This window comes from Protopterus annectens, chromosome 15.part0 (assembly GCF_019279795.1).
Source record: "Protopterus annectens isolate FY-2018-M chromosome 15.part0, PAN1.0, whole genome shotgun sequence".
Classification (NCBI taxonomy): Eukaryota; Metazoa; Chordata; order Ceratodontiformes; family Protopteridae; genus Protopterus; species Protopterus annectens.
This window is the reverse complement of record NC_056749.1, coordinates 817,068,167-817,079,780: the sequence shown is the minus strand read 5'-3', so window position 1 is coordinate 817,079,780 and position 11,614 is coordinate 817,068,167. Positions and strand designations below refer to the sequence as shown.

Here is an 11,614-nt window from a genome sequence, read left to right as displayed (position 1 = left end):
CTGTAGTAGTGATCTGTAGGTAGGGTGACGCTCAAGTATGCACTGCAAAAAGTATGTTGCTATGATGTAGGCACCACTGTGTGCATAAATCTGCGCTCAAACGCCTACGTGTTGGTGTATTTTCAGAACTGGATATTATTCTGTGTCACCCTTGCCTTTTTTTTAATAGGAAAACCATTGGTAAACACGATTCTTATTCTTACATCAGGCTCTGCTGTCTAATTACCCTGTCTGACTTCATACAGAAACCATTTTGTGACGAATTATCTGAGGGAGTAGGAGGTGGAGATGGGGGGGGGGTAAAGTGATGGATAGACAACAGTACCATCTCAGTGTCGAAGATGCCTCACTGGGATGCCGAAGCTTGATAAATGGCTTGATTGTTTTAGTCTTGGGTACCGCTGCAGAGGGTCTGAATAAAGGATCGCCTATGCGGGATCATAATGGAAAACTTAATGAGTTTCGGTATAATGCATCTTTATTTATTCAGTTAAATGCGAGCTACACCTGGAACAGCCGTTCTGTAGAAAACTTAATATGGTATAACTTGATAACTCCCTCATTCAACAAACGCATTACAAGCTGCCCAGCTGGCGTTAATAAAGTTAGCGACATTAGAAAGCATTTTAATTTGTGACGCCAAGGTCGAGATGACTTGGCTTACTATATTATTCCTTTCTAATGCCAACTGTATGACACTGTGAACAACAAACGAATATTAAGCAAATCAACACTGAACGCCTATGTACTGCATCACTTCCTATCAATCACCAGCCTGATATACAATTCAGCATTAATTTTACTTTCAGCTTGAGCATAAAAAGGTAACTTCCCTTTATTAACCACTTCTTGGGTAAAGGGGGGCGCAGTAGCTGTTAAATCATATTCAGATAATTAATTAAAAGCTAGCAGTTTCACTTACTGTTTTGAGAGAGGATCCTGTTGCGGTTCTGCCTCTGGTTAAATACAACCTGGATACCCTGGCAAGCTTTAGTTTCCAGAGCAAAACCTCCAAGGGGGCTAAGGAGCTGGCTGAGGTGCTGAAAGGGGTGTCGCGTCCGCGCCATACAGTAGCGCACACTTCCACTGGGGGCACCCAAGTTCCGAACCTGCGCCGCAAAGCAACTATTTAAGAAACGAAAAGTATCCTACGTTCGATACCAAGCGTCATCGCAATTCAGCTCATCTTCTTCAGAGATGCAGTGAGCTCACAACAGAAGGACATGGTCTGCGTCTTCAGCATGATGCTATATTATATTGTTCATTTGGGCACAGACCAAGCGCAGCCCAATAAAGCAGCTTAGCTGAGCGGGTCAGATTACATTTGCCTTGAATTCTGAAAATGAAGCAGGTCATTGTGACACTGGAGGGAAGACACTCATACTTATGCTCTGACACTCAACAGTGTACATCTTGCCTGCAGTCATTGTGAAGTCTAAGGTGATGTTTAAAGGAACCGCCCTTGAAAGGGACTCAGTGGTGATAGCCATATTACCATTATTACCAGGATGTGGACAGGCATTCTTTAACAAGGAGACGTTGGGTACATATCAGATTTCCTGTAAGCTTTGCAGTGCGTCGTGACTCGCAAGGCGTGCAGTAGCTGGTTCCTGCCTCCCTCCTTAGAAAACTCAAAGCCACATTGAGGCAGTCATAAACAAGCTAGTGGATACTAGCCGTGGTCTCAACATGAGCAAGGAACTTGGTACTTTCTGGCCTCCAGCATCGCCTTTCATCGCAACCCTTCTTCCTCCTACAAGCATCACCTGTGACTAGAGGTGAGGGTCTTAAAACAACGGGTACCTGCAGAAGCAGGTAGGAGGATAATGATTCAAGGCGCCCTCATCAGCTAACCTTGGCCCCAGTATGACAGTTTTAATGGGAGCTCTGAGTAGCTGGAACTGAAGCTTGATCTGCAGCACAATTTCCATCAGGCGGTACGCACCGTTGTCTGTGTCTTTGAATTATTCATCTCCCGCGTCAGATCTGCGCTGAGCTTTTCCGAATGCACCTTGGATCACGCTGATTATTGGTATTGTTTTATTGTTATCACTTCATTTTATGACGAACAGTGCAATCGAGATCTTATGAAGAGTCAAAAGAAGAAATTAGGGAGCAGATGGAAACAGCTCTATTCGTCTTTAGATTCAAACGGTAGGTGCATTGGCATAAGGTGTGTGTGTGTGTGTGTGTGTGTGTGTGTGTTTGTGCGTCTACTTCTGTGTGTACATTTGTGTGTGTGTGTGTGTGTGTGCGCGCGTGTGTGTATGTCTACTTGTGTGTGTTTATCTGCGTTTGTGTGTGTGTGCGCGCGCGTGTGTGTGTGTGTGTGTGTGTGTGTGTATGTCCACTTGTGTGTGTTTATCTGTGTTTGTGTGTGTGTGCACGTGTGTGTGTGTGTGTGTGTGTTTGTCTGTGTGTCGTATAGCATTTTGCGAAATAATTACAATAGAAGGCTGCTATGTGTTGTGCACAATATAATCTTATCTACTCCTAGTTGCAAAAGCAACTTCAACTAAATGAACTGCATTTTCAGATACTGATATGGATGGTGTGTGCCCTGGTACAAGAGGATGTGCTTTTGTAATGAGGATGTACTACTTATATTATAGGTATTTAGATCGTCTTGGGTGACACAGGTTGCAGTGCGGACCCCAGTCAAAAGCAATGAAGTAAATGCGTGTGTGTGTGTGTGCATGGTATTGCTGAAAAAATGATGTCTTGATTACTTTCAGGGGTCTCACAACAAACTGACAGTGAATGTTTAAATTACACCACGGCTGCCTTGAGCACTTTTCAGTGACTTGGAAATGTATTGAGCAGAAGAAACTGCGGGGGAGGGAGAAATGCCCCAGATATTATTGTATAGATTCCATTTTGAGGGTCTCAGATACTTCTCATCGGAGGTGCAGTTTTCCAATACACATACGCGTATGTACCTTCAGCACCTACTTTGAGCTGTAGCAGTTTCTTGATTAATGAACTGAAGGGGAGGATTTCCTCACCCTTGCTGCTGTTTTTGGTGAGTTTTGCTACCCTTTCTTCATGTATACGTTGTTCTTAGCAGCCTAGTGCTGGTTTCAGATTCAGAGAGCAGAAGTGGTTGCATTTCTATAGTCTTATGTTCTTATAAAACCCTGCTGTATACCTGTTATTGCGGCAAGACATTGCGGTGCATTTTGACAGATAAATGTCCGAGCTCAGTATGCTGAGCGAGTGGTAGCCTTCATTTAACGAACAGTTCATTTCCAACAGCCGTTGTATTTCTTGTTTAATACTGGTTCAAACATCAGGATAGAGTCGCAGTGGCCTGCCTGGCAGATGAGATATAATGGTTAACTACAGTAATAAATGCAAATCCAGTGTTCATTTTTCAGATTGTGCTTCTTCTTTATTATGCATTTGCTGTTTTGGTATGCTTTTTAAAATAGATGTAATATCAACTGTGAAATATCTTTAGCAATTTAATGCGAATTAGAAGAATTATTTTCTGCTTCATTATTCACGTACTTTTTCCAGTACTGAACCGCAATAATCAGGCAGAAACTGAAAATAAAGCTGAACTGTGTATTTTGTCCGTATTTATTTATTTTCTTTCTTTTACAGATTCTTTAATCAAGAAGTTTGACATTATTTCTGCATGGTAAGAAGATGCTTGTGTTGGTCTTGTTGATTCTTTCTGTCCCAGTTTATTCGACGAACTCAGATTTGGACCCGTCTAGGGAAATATGCAGCGTTTGTTCCTGCATGTCCATGGAGAACGTTTTGTATGTCAACTGTGAGAAGATAACTGCTTTTAGACCCAACGAGCTCAAACCTCCTCCATCTAATTTCTATCACCTTAATTTTCAAAAGAATATGTTAATGATTCTTTACCCTAACACATTTAAGCTGTTCACTCATGCAGTGTCAATGCAACTGGGCAACAATAAATTGCAGAACATTGAGGGAGGAGCCTTCCTGGGACTAGGTGCATTAAAACAGCTGCACTTGAACAATAATGAATTAAAAATCCTAAGAGCAGAGACTTTCCTTGGCTTGGACAACTTGGAATTTCTCCAAGCTGACTACAATTTAATCAAGGTTATTGAACGCGGTGCTTTCAATAAGCTACACAAGCTAAAAGTGCTCATTCTTAATGACAATCTCATCACCTCCCTCCCTGAAAACATTTTTAGATTTGCCTCTTTAACTCATTTGGATATAAGGGGGAATAGAATACAAAGACTTCCTTACATTGGAATTCTTGAGCATATTGGCAGGATTGTAGAGCTGCAGCTTGAGGATAACCCTTGGAATTGCACTTGTGATTTGTTGCCCCTGAAAGCATGGCTGGAGAACATGCCCTATAATATATACATCGGTGAAGCTATTTGTGAGACCCCGACTGATTTGTATGGAAGACTTTTGAAAGAAACAAGTAAACAAGACTTGTGCCCCATAGGGACAGTGAGTGATTTTGATATCCGTATCCCCCCACCTTCTCAGCTGCACCCTGGTCAAACCACACCCAACGTTACACCAACAGTAATACACAGGTCAGCCACAAAAGCACCCAAAACAACTAACCCATCCAAGATTTCTGGAATTGTTGCTGGAAGAGCACGATCTAACAACAGAAATGCTAGTCAAGGTGTAACGTACCAGACAAAGGTACCCCCACTGGTGCCCTGTCCACTTCCTTGTAATTGTAAAACGTATCCATCTGATTTGGGATTAAGTGTCAACTGTCAGGAACGAAATATGGAACATATGGCAGAACTGGAACCCAAACCACTAAATGCAAAGAAACTGCACGTCAATGGTAATTACATAAAGGATATTGACGCGATGGATTTTATCGGGTTTGAGGGACTAGATCTGCTTCACCTGGGAAGCAATCAGATTAAAATAATCAAAGTTGACGTATTTCTCAACCTTACAAATCTACGCAGATTATACCTCAATGGAAATGAACTAGAAAGGCTGAGTCCTGAAATGTTTTCTGGCCTTCACAACTTACAGTATTTGTATTTGGAATACAATAGCATCAAAGAAATTCTATCTGGGACATTTGACAATATGCCAAACTTACAGTTGTTATATCTGAATAATAATCTTTTAAGAAGTCTACCGGCTTATATCTTTGCCGGAGTTCCTCTTGCTAGGCTAAATCTGAAAAACAATCATTTCATGTATCTCCCTGTAAGTGGCGTTCTTGATCAGTTGAGGTCTCTCACTCAGATTGATTTAGAAGGGAATCCCTGGGACTGCACCTGTGATTTAGTAGCTTTAAAAATATGGCTAGAAAAGTTAAGTGAAGGGATCGTAATTAAGGACATTGCTTGTGCATCGCCTGTCCAGTTTGCTAACATAGAGCTAAAGTCACTCAAAAACGATATTTTGTGCCCCAAACTCATAAAAAAGCCCTCCACTATATTCACAAGTCCGGTGCCTGCCATCTTTTCCACTACACCTGCAGGTCCCATGAAAAGCCCCCCTGGGGGGCCCGTGCCATTGTCTATTCTTATTTTAAGTATTCTAGTCGTGCTTATCTTGACAGTCTTTGTTGCGTTTTGCCTTCTTGTTTTTGTGTTGAGGCGTAACAAAAAACCCTCCATAAAGCACGAAGGGATGGGAAACCAGGAATGTAATCCTATTCAGCTACAGATCAGAAAAAATGACCACAAACTGCTCAAGAAAGATGGTCTTTCAGGTGAAACTTTTATTCCACAAACAATAGAGCATATGAGCAAAATTCACAGTGCAGGATTAAATGATTCTGAAGGAGGCCTGAAGTTTTGTGATACTCAAGGGCAAACGGTAATTTTAAGAAACATTGGTGACAAGGAAAAGGATGGATTACATTTGGATCCTAAGAAAAGGCTAAGCACCATCGATGAATCCGATGAATTTCTTCCAGGAAAAGATTCCAATGTGTTCATACAAAATTTTTTAGAAGGTAAAAAGAAAGAGTACAACAGTATAGGGGTCAGTGGTTTTGAAATACGTTACCCTGACAAACAACAAGACAAAAAATTTAAAAAATCATTAATAGGGGGAAACCACAGTAAAATTGTGGTAGAACCAAGAAAAGGTGACTACTATGAGTTGAAAGCAAAACTTCAGGGCACACCTGACTACCTTCAAGTCCTAGAAGAACAAACTGCATTGAATAAAATGTAGAATACACTGTTTTCTTTTCTACTGAGGACATTCTTTAATGCGAAAAGTGCCTTTTGTTGACTTTTAACTTCCAAATGTCATGTTATTGCTATACAAGGGGAATGCTGTTTCCCCATGTATCTTAATTGTAGTTGCATTTGATTTGTCTAACTGAAAAAACTTTATATGACAGGTTTTATTGAGTAACATTGCCCCCATGGAATCCTTTAAGAAAACACACAACTCCATTGCCAAAGGGATGCTGTATTTGCTTTCTGCATTACTGTATAACAAAGCATCAGAAAAAGAACAGTTTGATGTCTTAATGCAGATGCATTTTGTCAGCTAAATGTACTGCAATTAGCAAACTGAAGTGAAGTACTAAGTTAAAGTACCTCTTTAGATTTCTCAGTTTGCACATTAACTGGCTTCATTTAAATGAGGGTATGCTTTAAGTAGTAGGGATTTTATGTACCTAAATTTAATTATTGGAGCCTACAGCATGAGTAGAAAGAATGTGAGATGGTAACTAATAATGTGTGCTCCTCTGTGATGTTCTTACTGATGGCTGTACTGTATTACATTATGAACTTACAGTGGTTTCAAATGGGTCAAGTTGAGACACAGCAGTCCTAATAGCAGAGGACAGCTTGTACATATTATATTTCAGAACATGCAAAACTGACTTCTTTAGGATGTTAACAAATCTGAAAATGTGCTTGATGTTTATGCAGAGAATCACCTATATAATTCAATCAAAGTGGATTGGGGGGGGGGGGGTAACTGAATTGTGGGTGCCATTTGAGATTAAACAAATGTCACTTATGCACCCATGATTTTTAGAGCTGCTTACAATGTAAGTGTTATGAAAAATGATATTTTTATGATATAATTCATATGTGTGACCTAATTTGTATTAGAATTATTTAATATGTAACCAATACATATTTGACATGGATAGGTTTTTACCTAGTTATGATGCACTGATCCAGGGAAAATAAATGAAACATAGAAAACAAGCAAAGAAAAATGCAGTGTATAAAACAGATCTCAGATCATGTGATCTGGAATAAGTAAGAGAGTGCGATCCCCTGACATCTTGTAAAGTAAGCAAGCCACCTTTATCACTTGCTCATATCCTATGTGCTTGACTGCATTAAGATTTACATTGTTAATCCTGACCTTTTTACTGGCTTACTCTGTATTTCTGGCAACTTCATTTGGTAGGCATTTTCTGTTACTTTTAAATTCTGCTTAGCATTGTCACTTATGGCACTTTCCAGAACATCCAGTGGTGATCCTTTCTGGATATCATAGAGGGTCAAATATTTTTATAATATGATAGGCAGCTTGAAAAGCTTTGAACTTTTTATATCTTTTGTCTAATAAAGTTCAAATGACTACAGCAGTGGATTTAGTCAGAGGTTTATATAACCCACTTTGTAAGTTACACTGTAGTATAAACAGCGTAACACTTTTATTTCAGGAAATGTTAATATTCTAATCACTGGGCAGAATTGAATTATTTCATATAAGATCCAGCTGTTTTACATACATTTGTGAATATTACAGGTACTTGATAGTTATGGAAAATGATGGATAAGTGAAAGGCATTAGTGACTGCAAGAAAATATCAGATGCGTAGCAGGTTAACAGTGGATTGTATTAGTAACTAGTAGGACTAAATGAGGAACAACTATAACGAGGTACGATCCTGTCACTGAAGAAATGGAATTGAGAGTGTGTGACTCAAATCATGACAATGAAAATGTTTAACTACTGTTTTTTTATGTAAGTAAGCAATGCCAGGCTAATGTTTTTATCTGGCCTTACATTACCAGGATTATAACTGTATTTTCAGCATTGCACACTCTGCCAATTCATTTTCTTTTGAGTGCAAAACTGATTTTTGGAAGTAGGCTTTTGCTGTCATATTTTGTGCTTTGTTAAGTGTGCATTTAATGGGTCATTATATACTTCCTTTCAGTATTTCTCTTTTTGTTTAACAATAGTGATCTTATGCTATGAAGTAATTTCAAAAAGAAAGCTGCATATATGCTTCAGTCTTGAAATTAAATAATGTTCTATAAAATGGCTCCCTGTAGGAATATGCTGTGCTTCTGTGGAAGAAGAAGAAACAGGTTTTGATCAAAGTGATCAAACACCCTGTATTATAATAGTCTTTAAAACATCTGCACACATTTTAATTATATTTAAATCTTAATACTTTGGGATTTATAAAATTTCCATTGATTAGAAAACAGACTACTTATGTAAGCTGTCTACACATGCAGTTATTTTAATAATCTAAGCAGCAGTTGAGGCCGTATCTGATGTGCTATTGATTTTTGTAACTTATTTTTCATGCAATTAATTTAAGTGCACAGGGATATGTATTGGGTTGTTTTATCAGTTAACATCAAAATGCATAGCCATCCTTTTACTAGAAAAAAGCCCATACTAAATAGAAGATTTTTTTTCTAGAAAAAGCCATAAAAATCTGCTTGATAATTATGCAGGGAAAAGGTCTCATGTTTATTATGAATAATGATTCTGGGGTTAACACTTGTAAGACTTTGCAGTGATTCATAGCAGAACTCCATTGCTGTTCTATATTACTTGTGCATGTTTTGTATCTGGACAATGTTATGAAATGAGCACAGTGAGGTTTTGTTGCATCCAAAGAGTCAGAGATGACTGAATTAAGAATGTATTTATAAGTATTCTATTTTGAAATAAAGTAAAATAAATAAGTCATTTCATCTGAAGCTGCTTTTCATGCAAAGCACGTTCATGTCTAAATATAAAGTGTTCTGATTGCTCCAAACTCTACAGTGCTGCTCTTAACGGGACAGAGCCTAAACTGGAATATTTAAACAGCAATAATGTGTTTCATGCAGTGTCATTCTATATGAAGGGATAAAAATAACTGTTAGTTTAAAGTAAGTGTATCTTGTAGGCTACTCCCATAAAGCTGACAGTCATTTTTGAAGTATGTTACTATTGTGCTCACTGATAAGTTCTTCTCCAAACAGCTGAATACAAGTGCATGACATAACTTCTACAATATATTTGTACAGCATATTGTATGTGTGTACAGCTTAGCTTTTTCCTGGAATACACACACACACACACACACACACACACACACACACACACACACACACACACACACACACACACACACACACAAACACACATCTATCTCTCTATAGATATTTCATATTAGCAGAGTTCAGATAACTACAGATGTCCAGAAATAATTGCGATACAGCATCTGGTACTATATAAGCTGGGGTATTTTCTCTTGAAAAATCTATTTAAAGAACTGAAATACATGCATATGAAAAGGTTGATTAGACATCTAATTTTAGTGCATTTTAGTTTTATGGTTTATAATTTTATTTTTACTAAGGCTTCTGTTGAACTTCTTTTATTGTATTTAACATGCTCATGTAAACTAATGTTGACTCACTAATGACAACTTCTCAGAATGACAGACAGCTAGTCTATTAATGTGGCTTTGGCTCTAAAATTGGTAACTTCTTTTAGGCCTTTCCAATCCCCTTAAGGCATAAAGCAGCCACCCAGAGTCAAGACCAGATATTGTTATAATACTGTATTAGATTTTGTGAAGACAGACGTGTGGGAAAATCATGTCAAAAATGTGGCTGATTTATTTTCATTTTACTTATTTTGTCTGATTGCTTATTAACTTATTATTTTTTATGCAGAAACCAATGTCGACCATTTGCCCTTTATCTGATGCTATCTTTTATTTAATGGGTCAAGAACAGATGTAAACGTCTTTGTAACTAGTTATAGGAGGTGATCCCAATTTAATTTGGGATAAGAGATGTTTAGGGAAGTACTGCTGTCAAATACTAGTGTCTACATATCGAGTTTGCTTCATACTACATTTATGTGCTATGAAACAGACATTTCTAGAATAAATAACTTGTGGTGGAATAAGATAGAGAAGTGGTCCCCGTGGAAAAGCACAACATTTCCTAATTTTCAGATACAGGTAAGAATGAGGTAATGCTTATGTTTTGCTTAGTTTAGGAATAGAAGAAAGCATGTGAGAATTGGGAGACAGTATTTAAATATGGATGAATGTGGTTATGGTTATGCATTGTGCTTAGCATGGTTTGTTTTTCAGGTATCCAGTGCAAGTACTGATGACTGGGGGAATTAGGAGAATGGCTTATAATACATTATATGATTGCAGAGAATGCATGGTATGTGGTTTGTATTTCATGAGAGGAAGAATTTTATCTTAAAAGGTCTTTCGCAAGGAAAACTGGATCAAAGAGTGTAGTTCCCTTAATATGTGTCAGAGTTTGTTTTTAGTAATATGAAGGAGCACTGAAAAATATGGCTGAGAGAATTGTATTTGATTGGGTATCATATAACAATGTGGTTTACTACAGAGGAGAATAAGGGGGTCCCATTCTTCAGAAAACATACTATACTAGCAATGAGGGTTCACCACCCAATGGTAGTGATTGTTCACCACTTAGTGATAGTGATTGTCCTCAAATGAGTGGAAGGATAAAGGGGTGGCAACTCAATGTAAATGTCATAAAGCACTGTACTGTAATGTATGCCATGTGGAGAGCATTACTAGAGTGGAGAAAAACTGTGGGGAAAGAAAAGTTTATTAGCTTTCTTAACGTAGATAATTAAAAGTGCAGACACACACAGGGTAGCACATGTCAATATACAAAACAGTGCTGAAACTGCAATGGAGTTCAATATAGGAACTAGGAAGAAAGCAGCTAAATAAGGTGGAAACTACAAGGGCTAGAATGAAGAAAGCAGGGATGAGTGTAAGGTGGATACAATGTATGGCATTTTGGATACAATGTATGGCATAATGCTGTTGAGTTTGGTGGAAAAAAATCATAATTTAATTACATAAAACTACACAATGAGAATTATGCACCACCCTTTATCAGAAGGAAAAAGGATAATGTGAAAAGGAAAGATGGGGTTCAGAGTTATAGACAAATTGTTTATACAGAAGACTTGCTCAAGGGATTAAAAATGCATTAAGAGTGACATATCATTTCAAAAACAGATCTTATAACTTTTCTGACATCCAGGAAACCTAAGGAGTAATGGTCTTCAGACTGTCATTTGCCAAGTGCTATTTCTTGGAAATAGACAGATGTCTGTGTGCAGTCCTACATTAATGTGAGTGTGTGTGTGTGTGTGTGTGTGTGGGGGGGGGGGTAATGAATATGGTGGAAAATAAAAGACAAACATACAGACCAAAACACTGTGCATGAAACAGCATGAACAAAGTAGTGCTGACCCGGTCTTACTAATGAAGGCTAATTTTCTGGTAAACCTGAATCAGCATGACTTAATAAAGATGAAAACTTGAGAATGGGTTCTGGTTGACACAGGGCAGAAGCATATTAAGGAAAATTGGTAGATGTTACCTGCCAGAATATGCATAGGA

The 11,614-nt window shown here is 38.2% G+C and overlaps 1 protein-coding gene across 2 annotated transcripts; it reads left to right on the top strand.

Annotated features, from left to right (window-relative positions):
* The first annotated feature begins 1,202 nt into the window (after positions 1-1,202).
* SLITRK4 (SLIT and NTRK like family member 4) lies at positions 1,203-8,901 on the top strand. Of its 2 annotated transcripts, none has more exons than XM_044057621.1 (2): positions 1,203-2,154; positions 3,607-8,901. In XM_044057621.1, the coding sequence occupies exon 2, from the start codon at positions 3,652-3,654 to the stop codon at positions 6,163-6,165; it is 2,514 nt and encodes an 837-aa protein (XP_043913556.1). In that variant the 5' UTR covers positions 1,203-2,154; positions 3,607-3,651; the 3' UTR covers positions 6,166-8,901. The 2 variants fall into 2 exon arrangements, with proteins under 2 accessions (XP_043913556.1, XP_043913557.1); XM_044057622.1 differs by lacking the exon at positions 1,203-2,154 and adding an exon at positions 2,910-3,022.
* The last annotated feature ends 2,713 nt before the right edge of the window (positions 8,902-11,614 follow it).

Coding starts and splice junctions, on each gene's coding strand:
- SLITRK4 (XM_044057621.1), top strand. CDS start 3,652: ATGCTTGTGTTGGTCTTGTTGATTCTTTCTGTCCCAGTTTATTCGACG.